At 39.1% G+C, this 21,651-nt stretch overlaps 1 protein-coding gene across 1 annotated transcript in view; it reads right to left on the reverse strand.

The window, feature by feature from the left end:
* The window catches only part of MARCHF11 (membrane associated ring-CH-type finger 11), a 119,340-nt gene that overhangs the window by 18,756 nt on the left and 78,933 nt on the right, over window positions 1–21,651 (reverse strand). Inside the window, exon 3 of the mRNA XM_019951045.3 lies at window positions 2,572–2,764. Within this exon, the coding sequence (XP_019806604.1) occupies window positions 2,572–2,764 (193 nt within the window). The remainder of the gene's footprint in view (window positions 1–2,571; window positions 2,765–21,651) is intronic.

Genomic DNA, 21,651 nt, shown 5'->3' on the forward strand with positions numbered 1-21,651 from the left:
TCTGTTTGACACATACAAAGTTCATTGAACTGAGCTGAACAAATGGGACTCAAAGTTGAAAAGCCTGCTTTTCACCCTAACTCTGACTCTGGTCTTGCAGTCAGGGGTATGTATCTGAGGCATAATCAATGTAATCTACTTTGTTACCGTCCACATCTAATTAGAAGACATTTTAATTCATTTGAAATGGTAGCAGGAGCTATTACCTGCTATGATCCAGTTGGCTGTTGGTAGCCTACACGTATTTGCTTTCTGACTATAATGGTTTCTCAATTTCTTGGGAAAAAAAAAATAAGATTTTCTCTGGGTCCAAACAGGCTAATGAATGAGATTGCCAAATGAAATGAGCACTGTTGTTCAGTCTGAATTCTTTAATATTTTTCAAAATATGCATAAACTATTGTATGATGGGATTTTGATTTGATGAACAAAAAGACAATGAAAAGTATTGTCAATATTTAAAACTTAGATAAAAATCCACTCTCCAAAGCTTATTCAGGAAAATGTCAATTGGTTTTTGTCCCTAAGAAACTTGACTTTATAAAAAGGGCAAACACCCAAATTTCAAAAGGGAGGCCCAAAGACATCATACATTGTCAAAAAGATCATTAGTTTATACGTATGTGCTCTTAAAACCAGAATCCTAATAATCTTGATTAAAAGACTGGCATTAACAATGAAAATTTAAGATATAATAACTCAGCATTAAATTCAGGCTGCGGAATTCAAGAAAATGATTTCCTAACCAAGAAATACATGGCCCTTTTCAGTGCTGTAATAAAGTCAACTGGAATTTTTTTCCCTTCAGGTTGGATTGGGAGCCTAATGGCTCTTTTGCTTTTCATCTCCCCTTTTAATATCAGTGGAATACCACATTTTATAACTTTTATGTTGAAATATAGAATAAACACTGTTTCTGAATTTGCTGAGGGATTTGTAGAACAATTTTGTAATCCTTCTTAATTTAGAGCAATACCCCAGAGACTATATTTGTACAGAGATTTAGAATTTCCAAATGCTTACATATGCATTGTCACATTTAACGCAAATTGTTCATATACATGATTAGCTCAGTTATTCAGGCAACATCTGTTCAGTTTACACATTATTCATGACATTTCCCTCCCTTCTTTTTCCGTTTCTGGCCTGAAATTTTATACATTTCTTTCTTATTAGTCTTATATTAGTAACAAGAGAGAAAAGAAGAAAAGGAGGTGAAATCCAAGCTGATCATATCTTTTAAATGTATAGAGTTCTTTTAGAAAAAAATGAGGCTATTAAAACTGCGAGTTAAATTAAGGGTCTAGTGAGTAGAGGCGTTAATTTAGGTGGTTTGAAGCATTTCAGTGTTCGTGACTTATTTAAATACTCTTAATCTACAACTTCCAGTTAACAGCATAATTATTTTATAATAGTTATTTCCTGTACGCCTGTGTGCTAGGGATGCTTATTCCCATTTTTATAGGTGAGAGAGAGGACTATGGAGAGACGAAGTTGATCTCTCCAAGCAGAGGCCAGCGTTGCAAACCAAGGCACCTGCTCCCAGGTCGGGAAGCCTCTCCCTGAAATCAGTGGCTCTCAAGCTTCATCGCACCTTGGCGAGCTTGTGAACACAGACTGCTGGGGTGGGGGGCACCCGGAAGTTTCTGATTCGGCAGATCTAGGGTGGGTCCTGAGAATGTGCATTTCTCAAAAGAAGCACTGCAGATGCTGCTGCCATGGGTGGTCCTTGGACCATTCTTTGCAAACCACGGCTGCCTCCCTCGGCTCTTTTTCCATCCTTTAAGCTGTAAACCACATCAGAGCAGGGAATCTCCTGGATACGGTGCTGCCTCTCTCCATCCCCATCTCCTATTGCCAACTGGTCACCATCACAATGCCTGTGGCACCTCACACACACTGGGTAGACGCTGCATGAATTGAATCGGCCTCCATTTTCTCATGGTATAAGGGAAACAAGAGATTGGTTAAGTGAGACACGTACGGAACCTTTTTTGTACGGCCTATTTAAGGTAAAATATTCTATCCTTTATTTCTCTTCTAAGCCACTGAATTTAATAAGTGAAACAAAGAGGCACAGGACAGCAAGGAAAACTGTCCCCAAGTCCCTACCCTTCCAAGGGGCCCTTTATGCCCTCGGAGTCACCACACCACCACGTAAGACCTCCAGGTTATCAGTGCTCTCCCCAGATGTACAATATCGCCATTGGTACTAGTCAGTGCTTTCCCAGCTTTGTGAGGGGGATTTATGTGCTCCCATCCCTCAGAAATAAAGGACTATCCTTCCATCGCCCACTCCAAATAATTTCTTCAACTCCACCTTCCTTGTGTTGCAAAACAGATCACTTTAAACGGGCATTATCCTGTTCATTTTTTCAGACTACTTGAGAATAGAGATGCTATGCTTTTTGAGAAAAGTGGCGAGATTGTGACGCCCCAGATAGTCAATGAGCTGGATAACCGAGATCACGTGAACCACAACATTCTGCGTTAGATCCAACTGATGAAAACGTAAGAGCTGCAAGAAATGGATTACTGACAGTTTGTTAACGTTGAAGGTCATGATCTTACCTATGCACACTAGATCCATAAAACCATACATTCCATAGCAGATTTGAAAAAGGATGTCCTTCCTCTGCCACACTGCATAGGGACTGAAGGCTGACCAGAGGAGCCAGGTCACACTCGCTATTAAGAACAGGGATCCTAGGATTACAGCAATCATCTGAACTTTCTCAACCAGTGTTATAGAAATGCTTTGCCACTAAAAGAAAAACAGAGGCAGGTAAGAAAAAGGTGCTGTGTATAATTGAAAAAGAAAAAAAAAACATTTTTCAGCCCCATGTTTCTCTTCATGTTAGACCCTTTTCAATCTGATTGGCCCCCAAATGAATTTTTCCATTTCATCCAGGCTATAAAAAATAGACAAGCAGATAAAGATTAATGAATGGCCTCTACTTCATTATTTTCAGTAATTCACCATTCTACAAGTTGAATCTAGTTTTATTCCAGATAACCACACTGAGTGTGAATGGTGAGGAATGTTTAGTACCTAGGAATCACATTATCATCTTTCACATGTGCATGAAATTAAATACACTCTGAAGAAATATGGTGAGGACTCTTCTATTCGGAAATTTATTTTGCTCTTAACACATTTGCCTACTGCAAAAAAAAAGGGAATTATCCCTTTTTTATGAAAAAAATGTAAAAAGCAAACAAATAAGCTATATAAGAACATCCGTGAAAAAGTCATTTAACACACTGAAATAATTATAAGGGAACTAGAAAATTGTATGTTATCTGTTACTGGTACATTTCATATGCTCAGATATTACTGGCCATTCATTATCTAATGAGTAATCCATGAAGCCATTCTTGTCAAGATTTAGAATTTGTACTTGAAGGAGTATCTTTGAAACTCACAAACTGTGTAAGCACACACCATTCAATGGAGAAAGTAATTTGGTGTCTGAAGCATCAACGTTTGAGAGGGTTTATAGTATAAATGATGAAAAACCTTTCAAGGGTGTTATCAACTTGAGAGAATTTATTAGTCATGTTCTCACTTTCGCATCGCTGAGACAGGAACAAAACTAGAATTTCTGTTATAGTCTGCCAGTAAACAATGAAACTCAAAACAACCTGCACAATCTCCCTGTGTGTGAGAGTTATGGCTGCTGCAACATGGGGCTTGTCAGCAGAATCCCTAAACAGTTTAAATAACCTTGAAAACAACAAACTTGAACAGTCAGCATCCATTGGGTGAATCAGATATCTCCTTAACCTCTTTACTTACCTGAAGTCTGAATATGTGCATCCCCAGATAGGGGTCTATCGCTACTCATAAATTCCCTCACTGCCTCTGTCTCTCATCATAAAGAATTAACATATAATGACTTTAAATATGCTTTGAGTCTTGCATATTCTTAGATGCAAGGTTCTAAATTCTATACTTGTTAAAGATTAAATATCAAAATGCATTTGAAATATTTCATTCTCTCGGGTCATTTACTTCATGTTTCTCTTAAAAAAGAACAGAACCAAATGACAAAGGTTGTAGATTCTATAAGAAAGGTATTTCTCACGATTTTAATACTAAGATTCATTGACTGAAAAGTGGTTCTTGCTTTTGCATGAATAATAACTGAACTAGTCAATATTATTTTATCATTACAAATGAATCAATGTTGTATTTCAAGCACGTATTTGAAGTTTTTTTTTTTTTACTAGCATCCTGACATAATTTTAAACACATTAATTTCAAATGACTAGGCATTTGAATTTTAAACCATTTTAGATTTGGTGTCACAAGTGTGAAGTGTCAATGTCTGTGGTCTTGTTTAGTTCTGATGCTCATTAAAATCTGCATTAAATACAACATGGTAAATGATATAGAAAACTACTTCCAACTAATATCCGTCCTAGATGGATGCTATCGTGTCTGTATGCACTACGTTAGCCTTTGTCAATTTATTAGTCACATCAAATAGATGAAAACAAATCATCGTTTTAAATCCATGAGGCAAAGGTGTCCAACTTGTGTGCGTGTGTGTGTGTTTGATTTTCCCATGATGTGCTACATGTTTCAAAATACATATGCCTGAAACACAGAAGTCGGGTAATCAAAAATGAGTGAAGAGGATTCACCAAGAATGCGTTTTACATACTGAAATCTATTTTCCTTTTGCCAGGAATCCTTTATGTTCCAGATTCATTATGTGATTTTAGTGGAGTTAAATTTGGACAGCTCAATATTGTATAATTAATTATATTTAGCTTCAGTTAGGCTTATTAATTAATTAGTTGATCCGGCTGCCTGCATGCCAATTCAGTAACAACATGGTGGACCCTAGTAGGCACTCGGATTTGGGTGAACTGGTGGGTATAGTTTTATGGTGCTGTGGTGTGTCCTGGGACAAGGAAACTGGTGGCTTTGGTCTCAGAGTCAGCATGATTGCCAGGACCCAGAGGCCATACTCAGGTGGCAGGCTTCCCACACATGAGGCTCAGCTGTGCCTTGACAAGGAAGGTGAATGAGCAAAGGGACAGACTTGCTAGGAATAAGAAACATATGATATGGCTTATATGTGAAATCTAAAAAAAAAATTGATACAAATGAACTTATATACAAAGCAGAAATAGACCCACAGACAGAAAACAAACATGGTTAGCAAAGAGGAAAGGTGGGGGGAGGGATAAATTAGGATGTTGGGATTAAAATATACACACACTACTCTATATAAAATAGATACGCGGGCTTCCCTGGTGGTGCAGTGGTTGCGAGTCCGCCTGCCGATGCAGGGGACACGGGTTCGTGCCCCGGTGCGGGAAGATCCCACATACCGCAGAGTAGTTAGGCCCGTGAGCCATGGCCGCTGAGCCTGCGCATTCGGAGTCTGTGCTCCGCAACGGGAGAGGCCACATCAGTGAGTGGCCCGCGTACCGCAAATAAAAAATTAAAAATAAAAATAAAATAGATACGCAACAAGCACCTACTCTATAGCACAGGGAACTCTACTCAATATTTTGTAATAACCTATAAGGGAAAAGAGTCTGAAAAAGAATACATATAATATATATTATATAACTGAATCACTTTGCTGTATACCTGAAACTAACTCAACATTGTAAATCAACTATACTTCAATAAAAAAAGAAAGAAACATCAATGCTTCACACTTGTTTGGTGTTACCAAATTTAAAATGGTTTAAAATTCAAATGCCTGGTCGTTTGAAATTAATGTGTTTAAAATTATGTCAGAAAGCTAGGAAAAAAAGAACAACTCGATTACAATACACTGGGAGGCTCAATTATTTACTATTATCACAGAAATTATTTTTGTTGTGGATATAAGAAGTAATTTGGGATTTTTGAAGTTTACTTTTAAAGAAGGATAAACTGTTTAAAATCTATAATGAGCCCCTTAAAAGTTTGGTTTTATGTCACTTCGCTAATAATGCAGGTGTGCAAATGTGTCTGAAAGTGCATAGATACTCTTCACATACTGATGAACCCTAAAATTAATACCATTTCACTGAATAGCTAATGAGGACAAACTGTTATGGAAACAAAGTTTATTAAACCAATTATGAACTTAGCGATTTCCCTTTGAACACTGATAACATCTTGATAATTTCTTTTCTCACTATACACTGCTCTCTTATTTTTACCATTATGTGTGAAAAGTGGGATAGCTCACATTCTTCCCCTAGGAAAAATAATGCTGCTTCCTACCACTAGGAAACAGCCACCTAGCGTCCTTGCCCTGGAAGACACACATCATCTACTAGGCTCAGCCTAAAGGAGCTGTGTTAATGCACCATTTGCTTGGACAATATAAACAGAAGAGGAGTGTCTTGGGTCTTCTCTCTCTACCCCAATGCTACGCAAGGCCTGAATTTCAGTTTGTAAAGCACTTCTGAATCTTGAACAAAATTTGTCAACTGCTGAGCACACTTCTCTCCTCTAAAACCTGATATATAAGTATGTATATACATTTTTTTCACTTAAATTTCTTCCCATATTTGGAAAGTAATATAACAAGAACCAGATTGGCTTAGAGCCAATAATTGCTATTATTTTCTTTCTTTCCATAATATGTGAGTGTGTGTGACTCTTTTATAGCCCTGAAAAGCTGTTCACTTCTACACAACTATTGAACCTACTGTTTCTAGCAAAAATGGGCCCAATTGGTTCCTCTTTGGGAAGTTCATTCTAATTTTCTGTACTAGAAGAAGTCATTGAATATTCACAGCCTGTATTTATCTAGGGCTAATATGTGCCAGGCACTTTTCTAAGTCCTACGTACTAATTCAATTCATTCAATTCCCACAACAACCTTAGGAGGGAGGTACTGTTATAATCCCATTTTACAGATAGGGAAACAAGCAGAGATAAACAATTTGCCCAAGGTTAAACACCTAGTAAGGACTGGAGTCGAGATATAAACACAGATAAGTCTGACTTCTAGGCTCATGCTCTTCACCCTTATACTATTCTGTGTAATGATTCCACTGAGCTCTGATAACAATTAATTGCACACCCCCCATCATTTCAGTGCCATGGCAATTTCCTGATAAAAGCTTCAAGTCTGTCTTCTCCGGTCTACCGAGATAGCGTTCTAGCTGGATGTCCAGCTGTGAGTCATTCGCTGATCCTCCATGTAGCTCCCCAGTCTACATTCCTAATGAAAGAAAAGCTGCCCCTGCTGGGCTGGACTCCAAGCTCCATCCAGGAGGCTAAATATTTGGTTCAGCACATATTCCCAGTGCCTGGCACGTGACTGCTGCAGGAAGGATGAAGAAAAGAGATGTAGGAATATTACAAGGAGGAGAGGAAAGAAGAGAAGAAGAAAGTTGGAAGGATGAAGGGAAAGAAAGAAAGAAGGAAGGAAGGAAAGAAGGAAGAAAGGAAAAAAGGAAGGGAGGAAAAAAGGAAGGGAGGGAGGAGAGACAGAGGCACACTCCTCAATTTAGCTTCATCTGATTCTTCGTATTCTCCCAAATGCCGGGTACTTTGGTCCCTCTCTGCCTTTGAGCATGTATCTCACTTGATGAAATCTCTCATCCATCCATAACTGGCTATGATGCCAGCTCTTCTAAAAAGCTGTCCCCCTCCTGCCCCTCCTTTTCTAAGCAGAAATCCTCCTTAGGGACCCCACAATCCACTATGTATACTTCTGCTTAGTGTGTATTTCTTTCACTGGAATCCCAGATAGCTGTTTCTCTCCCTGTTGTCCACGGAGTGCATACCATGATAGCAGAAGCTGAGTCTCACCTCCCCTTATGTTCACCAAACAGCTGAACACACCTAGTCAATGCTTTAAATACACCAGAGGCTGATTTTCGTTTCCATCACCTATCTGATTGCCAGATTAACGTTCTCTCCACATCCATTCTATCACTGCCTACAAGATAAAGTTCAGCTCTGGCTGAGCCACCAGTGAGTAGAGAAGTGAGAATTTAAACTCAGATCTGTTTCCAAAGCGTAAGTTCTTTCTAATGTGTCCTTCTCTCTACATAACATCTGCCCTTCACACCTTCTCTCTGCCTACTTAAACTGACACATTTTACATCTAAAAGCAAAACCAAAAAGGACATAGTTACACCTATCTAAAAGGTAGCTGTAGGGGTGAAAAAAAAAGTCAACAAATACAAAACGCAGCTCAGCAGAGTATCGACTAAATCTGACCTATAACTTCCCAACTGGCATCCTCACATACTTCTTGAGTCTGAAAGCTGCAGTTTATTAAATGAGTATTAACATAAAGATGACACTCTCAAGGAGTTATACTTCTTTAATTTTAGTGAAGTTTGGAAGGAATTAAATAAACTCATATTGGAAATTATTTAATATAATTATTATTAAATAATTAATTATTTAATAATATTAAATAATTAATATTAAATAAATAATTATTTAATATAATTATTTAATATAAGATAATATCTTAAATTATTCATTATAAGATACAACGTGTGTGGCCCCAAACTGGGCATCACTGTGTGTGAGGGTCCACGTTGGTGTGGCACCCTTCCTGTGAAACTGGATAAGTACCCCAATAATTACCACAGACTGCTCTGAAACCATGGCACTAATTGTTGCCCTTACCAATGAAATTATATCCCAGGTTTACTACTGCCTTCAGACAAAAAAGGATAGAAGAAAAAGCTCGGAATTTTCTTTAAAGAAATGATGGGAGTCCAAGCCATGACAAGCCCGAGTCTTCCCCTTGTATAAATCACTTCTAGCCAGTAAGATAAGAACCAGAGAAAGGAGTGCACTCCATCAGGCCTCCTCCAGGAAGCTATTTAGAAAGATGCTCTTGTCATTCCATTGTCTGAAAGAGTTGATGCAGCTTCTCAATTTAGAATCAATTTCCTCCCTGAAAATAACACATGCTCAGAGGGAATGAGGCTGAACTCAGAGAAAGTAGATCTTTCAGTATGCATTAGATCACTCAGTCTGAAGCACTGTTTCATCTTTGTTTTTACAAGGTAGGCCAGATATGAATCTTAGCTAATAGATTTGTAGTACAATGATTTATAGCACGCAGTGTGACAGGTGGGATTAGTTACTAGTGTCACAGGAGAGAACACCTCCTCTTAAGAAGTGTCCTCTTCAGAAAAATGAATTTAGCTGAGACCTATTTTCAGTCATCTTTAGATGGTGTTTAAATTGAACCACTAAAGTTGGGATTTGAAATGCTGGCAGAAAACATCTCAACGTGTAATCAATTTGACATTCGGATAAGACATTCAGTTAATTATATGCCCATTCTTTGTAGAGTTGTATTTATATGCTGCATATTAAAAATGATTTCATGGTTTAATTTGCGTCTTCTCTGCGAGAAAAGCATTTTCATAAACTTATCAGACATGAGGTAAAAGTCAGACAAAAGAAATTTACTTTGTCTGAGAAAGGTGAAATCTAAACCACCTAGAGAAAACAATTAGGGAAACACGAAACTGCTTCTTTTAAATGTTAACAAAACTGATAAAACTAGCAGGACTAACCAAGAAATGAAAGAGAGGATATGATGATGGATCCTACAGATGAAAAGAGAAGTAAAAGAATATTATAAACAGCTTTATGCTAATGAATTCAATTATACAGATGAAATAGACATGTCCTCTGAAAAACACAACTTCTCAAAACTGACTCAAGAAGAAACAGAATGTATAGAAACAGAATAACGCTATATAAAATAAATTGAATTTTTAATCAAAAGCCTTCCACAAACAAATGAACAAACACCTCCAGGACCAGATGGTTTCACTGGAGAATTTTATCAAACATTTAGAAAACACAATGTCAATTTAACATATACTCTTTCAGAAAATAAAGAAGGACAGAATATTTCCCAACTCTTTTTATGAGGTCAGCATAAACCAGATACCAAAACCTGACAAAAACATTACAAGAAAAAAATAATTTCGGACCATATTCCTTATAAGTATAGGTGAAGAAAAAAGTCCTCTACAAAATATTAGCAAATCAAATCCATCAATATATAAAAATAATAACGCAGCACGAGTGAGTGGAGTTTATCCTAGGAATGTAAGGTTAATATAACATTCAAATATCAATCAATGTCTAAAAAAAAGCAGGAATAAAGATGCAGACCTACTAGAGAATGGACTTGAGGACACGGGGAGGGTGAGGGGTAAGCTGGGACGAAGTGAGAGAGTGGCATGGACATATATACACTACCAAATGTAAAAGAGATAGTTAGTGGGAAGCAGCCACATAGCACAGGGAGATCAGCTTGGTGCTTTGTGACCACCTAGAGGGGTGGGATAGGGAGGGTGGGAGGGAGACCTAAGAGGGAGGGGATATGGCGATATATGTATATGTATAGCTGATTCACTTTGTTATGAAGCAGAAACTAATAAACACACCACTGTAAAGCAATTATACTCTGATAAAGATGTTAAAAAAAAAAGATAACTCATGAGAACCTACTGTATAGCACAGGGAACTCTACTCAGTGCTCTGTGGTGACCTAAATGGGAAGGAAATCTAAAAAAAAGGGGATATATGTATACGTAAAACTGATTCACTTTGCTGTACAGCAGAGACTAACACAACGTTGTAAAGCAACTGCACTCCACTAAAAACTAATTTAAAAAAAATCAATGTAATTGATCATAAACTAAAAGCTAAAAGAGAAAAAGTCTTTGGAAATAGGAGGCTGAGTCCCAAAGACTATCCTATCTGGCTGTCTCCAGATGCCCAGGAAGATAGCAGATCAAAGGAGTAGAAGGTGTGACGTTCTCTCATAAGGGACGAGTATCCTTAGTTTGGAAGGTTTCACCTCACTGAGAAGTCTCTCAAGTGACTGAATCAACAGGAGCAACAGCTTTTTGAACTAACAAGCATTATTTTAGCAACTCTAGGGTCTGGAGTCTACATGAGGACACCATAATTCTGGATCTCACTTAAGAAAAAGCATATTTGTTCCTCCAGTTTTTTCTCCTAATTCTTTCAAAACCATCCATATCTCATTTCTCAATGTAATCTCTTTGTTTGTTTTGATTGCTACAGATTTCCATATTTTTCAAGGGCATGTTGATCCAGATTCAACAGTCTAAATGTTGAAATAAAAATACACTTTAGCTCTTCAGTGTTCAAGAGTTTATACTGCACTTTCCCTGTCTGTGTTCATTCTTTCTTGCAAAAGCAGGTGCTATCCATTATTTCAAATCAGGGAAATTTGCCCCAAGTGTCAACTGTCTAATATAGTTAATCTCAGTAACCAGATTTTGTCCCATATGAATTAAAAGTGTATGTCTGCATGTAATGCATTTTTGTTTCAATATTCTTCTCAGTATTTGGTATTAATGATGTTTGAACACAAGCTCCCCAGGGGATCTCTAAGTAATTAGTAGGTGGTCATAATCGTATTTATTTGTTCTCTCCACAAGGAGTTGAAAGCTACCTTTGCTAAAGGAGCTTATTAAAACTCTCAGTGGGCTGTTAACTGTTTTCAACCTTGTTTTTGGAACAGAATTTTCATGGAAAGCAACTACCTTCCCATTTGAAATACTCAGTTCATGCGGACTGATAGAAGAAATGTTCACATATTGAGGTATGGGGAAATCATTCTGGCTTATACATGAGTTAACATGAATTTTATGCTAACTAAAACATCCTGTTTGCGGCCCATCAAACATACATTGTACACCTGCTTTAATTATTAAAGAAAAGGGTGCATTGACCAGAAGTAAAGAATGTCCAGGTTAAAAATAAAGTTTAAACGCCTCCCTTCCCAGATGCCAATGCCGGTACTTCTTTGATAATAAGACTGTCTTCCCAGGTGCCAAGGCCATACTGTCTGGGTGTGTATATGCTGGTCTGTTTTTCTTGAAACCTTGAAGGAATGTATCCCTGACTTGTTTCATGTTTTTTCTTCTGACAAGATACAAAACTGTGCTGAAAACCATGCTTCTCTGGAGCAGTTCCTTGGAGTTATATGAGAGGGTGTCTCCTGGGATATACTCCTCAGTTTGTCTCAAATAAACTCTTTTCTATTCTTATTATAGATTGTTTATTTATTATTTTCATCGACAAGACCGAACACTGTATATTCTCCTGGTGGTCAGAAGAGCACCCTTGGTAATTAAGGACCACAGCATGAGTCAAGGTCACCTCTTCTGTGTAATTTATGCAGAGTCTTTACATAGTGGTTTTCCTTGGCTCTGGGGAGGCAGTATAATGTGCTGGTTCAAACAGAGAGCTGTGAATTGGCTCTTAGACCAAGTGAGTTATTCTTCTCATAAGGACCTCAGTGTTCTTCACTATAAAGTGACATCTGACATAGCTGTCTCAGAATAATTGTGTACTGACACCTCCATACCTAGCTCTCCTTCCTTAACTGGGTTCTAGACTCTGAACCAGTGGCTGTAAGACAGTGAAGCTGGTGAATCAGTAACAGGGAGGACAGAGCCCAAAAAACTGAGCATTGAACGTGCAGTGTCCACTGCGTGAAACTGGGCTTTGCCTCAGTTCTTGGTTAGAGAAGTCTCACTATGGGATGACACCACCAACGCAAAGGTGCACGGAATTCTGCCGCCTTTAAATTTCTGACATGTATATGTTGTTCATTCAACATATACTTACTTACTGGCAGCCTGGTACGTGCCAGGCCCTACAGAAGGCAGTAGACTGAGGAAAAAGCCTTTTTCTCATGGGATCACTCACAAATAGAAAAAGAAATACATAAGGCTTCCAGGACAAGTGAGCTGAGTTTAAAAGTTTAGGTTAAGAAAAAGGGCTCGGTGGAAAGAAAGTATGCTGAAGATTTGGCAGAGAGATGGGAAGGGCAGGCAAAAAGAAGCATGTGCAAAGGAGCTAGCATATTTTGGAAAGAGTGAGATTTTTATTGTCACTGCAGAGTAGAATTCATGTTGGCAAGCGGTGCAGGGCAGCTCAGGAGGGGCTTCCAGGATGTGGCTGTGGAGTTGCACTGTATCCCGTCAGGCAACGGCTGTTAGATAATCACAAGAAAGAGCGAGGTCTGAAGGTGACAGGATGCTTCCTAGTCCCGTCACACCTACCACCATGCCTGGGTACATAGCCGGTGCTCAGGCAGCTATAATTATCATTCCAAAGGCAAAAGAGCCTTAATTGAAAACTTCTCTGAGACAGGGAAACCTTGAGCCCTCCACTTTTAGATGTTTCTAGATGAAGTCTGGTGGAGAACCACCACCAGTGTGTCTGGGGACGGCTGCCCCACCCAGCTCCCAGATACACCTCAAACCGTGACCCATTTCCTGACATCCTGTCACGGTTAACATAACACTTTGCTTAAGTGCAAAAAATCCTTTCCACTGACATAAGAAACTATAAATTCCTTAAGCAAGATTTGGCAACTCATTAATCGCCAGTAAGGGGGAGGCGAGTGGTGGGAAGAATAGCTATGGTATCTTCTCATATCTTATTCTTTACTCTGAGCAATATTTTGAACAAAACAAAGAGACGAATGCTTCCTACTAGTTCCTGGAATTCCTCACTGTCTCATAGTTTCCCCATCATAAAGGTTTTATATGAATAACAAAGAAGAAGCTTTTCCTCACTAAAGAGAGCTTCCCTTTGCTTAAACTTGAGGTCATTTGTTCACATTTGAATTGAGAACCTACTATTTGCCAGGCCAGGTGGAAGTACAGGATGGGACACTACTGTGAGATATGTCAACCCCTGTTCTGGATATCTGAGCGTTGAGACACAGGACAGGTGCCCGCAGGGGATCTCCCAGCAACCACATCTGTGCACACAGCGTTCTCCAAGTGCAGAGCATAGGTACCCTTCATGATAGGGAGCCACAGAAGCATAAAGAAGGAGGTAAGGTGCTCTGGGGTTTGGAAGCATCAGTAGAGGCGCGTTAGGCAGAAAAGAACGTGCCAGACAGAAGACCAAGCGGCTCTCACTCTTTGGCTACAGGTTTTGCTTTAATTTCATTTTATCTTTCACGCATCTTCTCTAATAGATTTGAGTTCAATTCCCACACCTAGTTTTGCAAGCCAGTAGCAGTCACATAGTGAGTTCTTAGACCATTAACGTAAATATCCCAGTTTCCACCTCAAATAGCCCATAATCTACTTGAGTGATGAGGCCACTACATGGGAAACAGAGGGGGATCAAATAATGCAGCATGCAGTTAAGCCATAAACCGTGCAGAAGAGACTGTGAGTTTCATAATGGGAGTTTGGTGGTCAGACATCAATACAAACTCAAGCAATCTAGAATGGCTTCCTGGAGGAGACTGGCCTGCCTATGAATGGCAGGGAGAACATGGAGATGTACAAGTCTGAGATTAAGACCTTCCAGGCAGGAGCGACCTAAGCACGGCTCCAAGGTGGGGAAATGAACAAGGGATGTTTCTGTGGTGCCCAATTTAAAGTAAGCCTGTGTCTGCAGAACCCCCGAGGAACCATTTGAGAAGTGATAAGTGACAGAGAACAATCTGATAGATACAGAACATCCAGCAATATGACTAACTGTCTCCCTATTAAGTCACGCTGATACATGATTATCTGTTTACACGTCTGCTTCCCTGACCTCACTGTGAGCTCTGTGCAGGCAGGGATGGGACCTTATGGATGTCTGACTGAGTCCTTGTTACTTGGTACAGTGCCTGGCACATCAACAGAACTCACATTTGGTCAGTGAAGGAGACTTAGTTTTGCTTTACCTCTTTATGTGAGTGATTTGTTTTGACAGCATGAAAGGACCCCAAAGTCACTGTAACTTTCTAGTCTAGTTCTCAACCAGGCCCCAAATGTCGATAGCGCCAAGGTCAATAAACCCTAGTCTATCACACGTAAGACTAAAATAGATGCTGTGTTTGGACTGTGGCTGTTTTAGTTGTACTCTCTTCTGAACTTAAAGCACACTTATCTTTAAAAAAAAAAAAAATGAGGGGGAAAGAGCCTGATTCTTTTCAAGATAATTGCACTTAATTTCCTGGGAAACCTAACAGCAGTGATGTCCAAAATGTGTCACGGGTCATCTCATCAGCCAGCAAACTGCATTACATGGTGACTCAGCCAGAAAATGCATGAGAAACAGTGCAGGGAGGATAATGTCAGATGGTGACTAATAGGCTGATATGTTCAAGGTGCCTAATTAAAAACAAATTCAAATTCCTTGTGATCCTGCATGAAATAAGCTACAGCTATATAGTAACACAGGACGCTAATTTTTGAAATGAATGATAGATGATTCAATGAAGCATTGATAAAGGAAGGAAAAGCATGTTGCTTAAGGAAAGATTTCTTTATAACATGGGATAGATAGATAGCGATGCATGGAAAGAAACGAGGGAGGGGAGGGATAGAGGGAGGAAGGAAGGCTAGATGGGTGGATGGATGGGTGATAGGCAGATAAATGGATGGATGGATAAATGGATAGATGGACAGACAGACTAAGCCACCCTCATCCAAGGCTACAGCCAAGGTCACTATAACATCAATAACTGTATAGTCATCCTGCACTGTGTCTCTATTCACTGAAATAACCCAGATTAGTAAAAGCAGCTGGCCTTTTCTGGTTTTGATTAGGAATTGGAAGAAAGCTATTCAAAAATGTTAGGATAATTCTAATATTTTGACACCAAACAGCTTCCAGATTAGGCAAATCAGAGAGGGAAACTACCTTACAAACGAAATGATTGTGCTGTTCTAGAGAATGGACAGCTCTTCAGATAAGAGAGAAAAGCAGAATCAGTCTGGTTCTGAGGCAGATGATGGGCACGGATGAAAAAAAAAACGTGTCTACTGAGGAGGGACATCAGCCTATTCCAGATCTGAACATACCTATCTGAAAACCTGTCCTCATCAAAACACATCTGGAAGGAGGCAGAGAGCTCTTCAGAGGCCCTTTATTTTACGGAAGGGAAAAGAGTGGTCCAAGCAGAGAAGTAAGCTCTGGGCAAGGCCACAAGCTGGCTGGCGGGACAGCAACATGACCACTGGCATTGATCCAGCCATCCTGTTACTCTGCCATGATGCCTCTGAACTCATCCTGAAACCTCTCCCTGTCTCAAACTGGGTCATCTTCTCACTCCTATGGGCTAATGCACTATTCACTCTAAATTCTTTCTTGCCGGTCCCACGGAGACAGCCCCTTACTTATGATAGTGGCAGAAACCACCTGCCCCATGACCCACAATGTCAGAGGCAGCTCGGGGCGGACCCTCGACCCTGGCCAAGGACCTGGTTGCAGGTCAGATGTTTCACAAATCTGCTCCTGTACTTCTTCTTAGGAAATCTCTGTCTATCCTGAAAAACATTCCAAAATGATGCACATTACAGAAGGAATGAATATGAAATTATTCATATGACAGCTGAACTAGCTTTTAAGCCATTTTACTTATAAACAGGATTTATCTGACAGGAGATGTGAAGGCGGCTTTTCTAGAGCTTTCCCTCCCCCAAGAAATGCTTAGAGTGAGAAAAATAAACTAAGTGGTTTAGAGAAAAGAGAAGGGCTTGAGGGAAGTACTATTGATTTTTTTGGAAATTAGATTACCGCATTATTGCTTTTTAGGAGGTTATATCCCTATTAAACAATAATTTATTCTTCAACAAACTTCTTTGACAAAAGTTTTGTAATTGGAAGCAGGAATGAATGACTGAAACTAAGCATGCTTTGCAGACAGTGAAATAAGGCAACCTGTATCCCCAAATAATTAATAAATTATTAAATAGCTACAACAATATTAAATGTGCCTCCCCACTAAAAGAAATAACGCCTAAATCTGGGCAAGTTAGAGCTAAGAGATTGGAGAGGGACGGCAGGCACAGGGCTGCAGTGGTAGATGCAGAACTTGGAAGGTCCTGTCTTAACGTCTATCAGGGAAGAGAAGGGGGACCTGCCGGTGGCAGAACTGTCCCTACGCAGGACAAGCTCCAGATGGAGAAAAGGAGGGGCACAGAGGATCAGATCTGTTCACTTCCATAAGCCCCAGTGGCCTGGGGCAGGGGAGGGAGGGTGAAGAGGGGGCTGCAAAGTGAGAGATTCGGCGTTGAAGTGGCCCAAGAGAGCAGGCAACACAAAACAAGGCCAATGTATTTCCTAGTAGCTGAGGCACATGAGAGAAAAGTGTGCTCTGGTCTGTGTTTCTCCTGCAGCTGCAGAAACAGAACTCTGCATAAAGAGCTCTATGGAGAGAACGTTTGTATAGTGTGTGTAGTGTCTGTGTGTGTGTGTGTGTGTGTGTGTGTGTGTGTGTGTGTGTGTGTGCGCGTGCCTATGAAAAGGGAACATTGCCAGCCATTCCAGTAAACTGCCATTGTTGCCCACCATCAAGCCATCAGCCCCTGCAGTGGCATCCAATGGTGTGCCCTGAGGGGAATGCAGAATGAAGAAAACCAGGAAATGATCTATATTCTGGATACTGGCCCTAGATAGTTAAGATGCATATCTAAGAAACAATTTCAATGAGTCTAGACTCCTGCATCTCCCGTACATAGAAAATCACTATAATCCTTTTTTTGTGATTAGCAGTACTTGCGATGTTTGACAGCATGTTTTTTTCAGCAAGAACTCCTGTATACCCTGGCTCCTCCCTTACCTCTCTGGAACTGTCCCTCAGAGCTTTCTGAAAGGCTGGCTCCTGGGCTATAGTCCTCAGTAAGGTCCCCAAATAACTTAACTCACAACTGGTATGTTGTGCGTTTTTCTCCAGTCACCACACACGTGTGTACGTGTGGGTGAGTGTGTGTGTGTTCATGACCACATACCTGTGTCCTCCTGGCGCTGGTGATGGTTAACATCACAAGCCTCAGTGTGGTCCAGCCTCAATGAGAGTCCTAATTCTGCTATTTCCTATATAACCTTGGAAATTTGCTTGACCTTTCAGAGCCTCAGTCTCCTCATTTGCAAAACAGGATAATAATACCTACCTCATAGGACTGTTGTGAGCATCACAGGAGACAATTTTCATAAAATGCTTAGCAGCATCCCTGGAACAGAAGTGCTCAGTGAACTGCATCTAGCTATTAACTGTAAAAATGACAGAGTTCCCAGAAATTCACCAGCTGAGCCCTGAGACAAGGCAGGCCCAGGCATGTTTAATCCAACAGGCAAAAACAGCAATTGTCACTTTTTTTTTTCCAGGACCACTGGTATAACATACCATTGACGTTTCATTTAGGGAATATATTTTCTTCACAGATCTCTAAAAAACTAGGCAAGTTATATTCATATATTTTTATTAATTTAGAAAATTTATAATATATGCAATTTTAAAGGTCTCCTTTAGAAGACAGAAATGATAAGACAAAGAATATTGTTTAGGACACTAACTGAGACCAAGATCACAGAATTCAGTTTCCGTACTTTTAAGGTTGTTTTGCGCACGTGAATCATTACATCCTGTCACTGGACTCAAAGGAGACCAGATGTAGTTGAAGAAAACCATATAGCCCAGCCATCTACTGCACTTTTCCACTGCTTATATGTGGGCTACTAGTTGTGGGTGAAGACCAGCATTTTTCATATATGAATGCACAATTGTAATACAATAAAATAAAACTATATAATATTAAATAGATATTTATTTGAACTAGAGAATATTGGAGGTCAAAAACAAAGCAGAAAGCCTACCTCAAGAAACAAGAAAAACCTCAAGTAAACAACCTAGCCTGCCATCTAAAGGAATTAGAACAAGAAGAATAAACACAGCCCAAAGTCAGCTGCAAGAAAAAGTATAATAAAGATCAGAGAGGAAATAAATAAAACAGAGGCCCCCAAAACAATAGAGAAGATCAATGAAACCAAGAGTCACGTTTTTTGAAAAGATGAACAAAAGTGATAAGCCTTGAGTCAGGCCCATCAAGAAGAAGGGAGAGACGACCCAAATAAACAAAATAAGAAATGAAAGAGGAGAAATAACAACTAATACCACATAGATACAAAAAAATTTAAAAAAAATACTATGAACAGTTACATGCCAACAAATTGGACAACCTAGAAGAAATGTTCAAATTTCTAGAAACAAAAACCTGCTGGGACCAAATCAGGAGGAAATAAACAATTGGAAAACTGTTAACTAGTAGTGAAATTGAATTTGTAATAAAAATTACTCTCAGTAAAAATAAGCCCAGGACCAGACAGCTTCACAAGGGAATTATACAAAACATTTAAATAGGAGCTAATATCTATCCTTATCAAACTATTCCAATAACTTGAAGAGGATGGAACACTCCCAAATTCGTCCTATGAGGTCACCATTACCTTGATACCACAACCAAAGACACAGACACTACATAAAAAGAAAATTACAGGCCATTATCTCTGATGAATATAGATGCAAAAATTCTCAGCAAAATCTTAGCAAACCAAATCCAACAGCATATAAAAAGGATAATACACCATGATCAAGTGGAATTTATTCCAGGGATGCCAGGATGGTTTGATATTTACAAATCAATTAATGTGATATAGCACATTAACAAAAAGAAGGATAAAAATCACATGATCATCTCAATAGAAGCAGAAAAAAGCATTTGGCAAACTTCAACATCCATTCATAATAAAAACCCTCATCAAAGTTGGTATAGAGGGGGCTTCCCTGGTGGCGCAGTGGTTGAGAGTCCGCCTGCTGATGCAGGGGACACGGGTTCATGCCCTGGTCCGGGAAGATCCCACATGCCACAGAGTGGCTGGGCCCGTGAGCCATGGCTGCTGAGCCTGCATGTCTGGAGCCAGTGCTCTGCAACGGGAGAGGCCACAACAGTGAGAGGCCCGCGTACCGCAAAAAAAAAAAAAAAAAAAAAAAAAAAAAAAGTTGGTATAGAGGGACCATATCTCAACACAATAAAGGCCACTTATGACAAACCCAAAGCTAACATCATACTCAGCAGTCTTTGCTCTAAAATCAAGAATAAGACAAGAATGCCAGCTCTCATCATTTCTACATAATATAGTATTGGAAAGAGAAAGCAAGAAAAAAATTATGTTTAAAAATCTCACCAAGAAGAATAAAATACCTAGAATAAACTTAAGCAAGGAGGTGAAAGACCTGTACTATGAAATCTATAAAACACTGATGAAGAAATTTGAATATGATACAAAGAAGTGGAAAGATATACTGTGTTCCTGTATTGGAAAAATTAATATTGTTAAAATGTCCATACTACCCAAAGCAATCTACAGATTTAACACAATTCCTATCAATATACCCATGACATTTTTCACAGAAATAGAACAAATAAACCTAAAATTTATACTGAACCACAAAAGACCCTGAATTCCCAAAGCAATCTTGAGATAAAAGAACAAAGCTGTAGATACCATGCTTCCTGACTTCAAACTATACTACAAAAGCTACAGTAATCAAAACAGCATGGTACTGCCCCAGAAACAGACACACAGATCAATGAAGCAAATAGAGAGCCCGGAAATACACCCACGTACTTAGGGTCATTTAATCTACAACAGATGAGGCAAGAATATACAATGGAGAAAAGACAGTCTCTTCAATAAGTGGTACTGGGAAAACTGGACAGCTACATGAAAATGAATGAAATTAGAACATTTTCTCACACAGTATAAAAAGGTAAACTCAAAATGGCTTAAAGACCTAAATGTATAACCAGAAACCATAAAACTCGTAGAGGAAAACATAGGCAGAACACTCTTTGACATAAATCTCAGCAATATTTTTTGGATCCCACTCCTAAAGCAAAGGAAATAAAAGCAAAAATAAACAAATGGTAACTAATTAAGCTTAAAAGCTTTTGCATGGCAAAGGAAACCACCAACAATACAAGGAAAACAACCTACTGAATGGGAGAAAATATTTACAAATGATGTGACCAATAAGGGGTTCATATCCAATACATATAAACAGCTCATACAACTCAACATCAAAAAAGAAAAAACCTGATTAAAAAATGAGCAAAAGATCTGAATAGACATTTTTCCAAAGAGGACATACAGATGGCCAACAGGCACATGAAAAGATGCTCAACATCACTAATCATCAGGGAAATGCAAATTAAAACCACAATGAGATATCACCTCACACCCGTCAGAAAGGCTGTCATCAAAAAGAACACAAATAACAAATATTGGAGAGGGTGTGGAGAAAAGGAAACCCTCCTACACTGTTGGTGGGAATCTAAATTGGTGCAGCCACTATGGAAAACAGTACAGAAATTCCTCAAAAAACTAATAATAGAACTACCATATAACCCAGCAATTCCACTCCTGAGTATATATCTGAAAAAAAAAATGAAAACACTATTTCAAAAAGATACATGCCCCCCAGTGTTTATAGCAGCATTATTTACAATTGCCAAGATATGGGTGAAACCTAAGTGTCCATCCACAGATGAATGAATATATCATACACAATGGAATACTACTCAGCCATAAAAAAGAATGAAATCCTGACATTTGCAACAACATGGATGGACATGGAGGGCATTATGCTAAGTGAAATAAGTTAGACTAAGAAAGACAAATACCATATTATATCAGTTATATGTGGACTGTAAAACATACAATAAACTAGTGAATATAACAAAATAGAAACAGACTCACAGATATAGAGAGCAAACTAGTAGTGACCAGTGGGGAAAGAGAAGTGGGGAAGGGGCAGCGCAGGGATAGGGAATTAAGAGGTACAAATTAATGTG

The sequence above is a fragment of the Tursiops truncatus genome, chromosome 3 (assembly GCF_011762595.2).
Source record: "Tursiops truncatus isolate mTurTru1 chromosome 3, mTurTru1.mat.Y, whole genome shotgun sequence".
In the NCBI taxonomy this organism is placed as follows: domain Eukaryota; kingdom Metazoa; phylum Chordata; class Mammalia; order Artiodactyla; family Delphinidae; genus Tursiops; species Tursiops truncatus.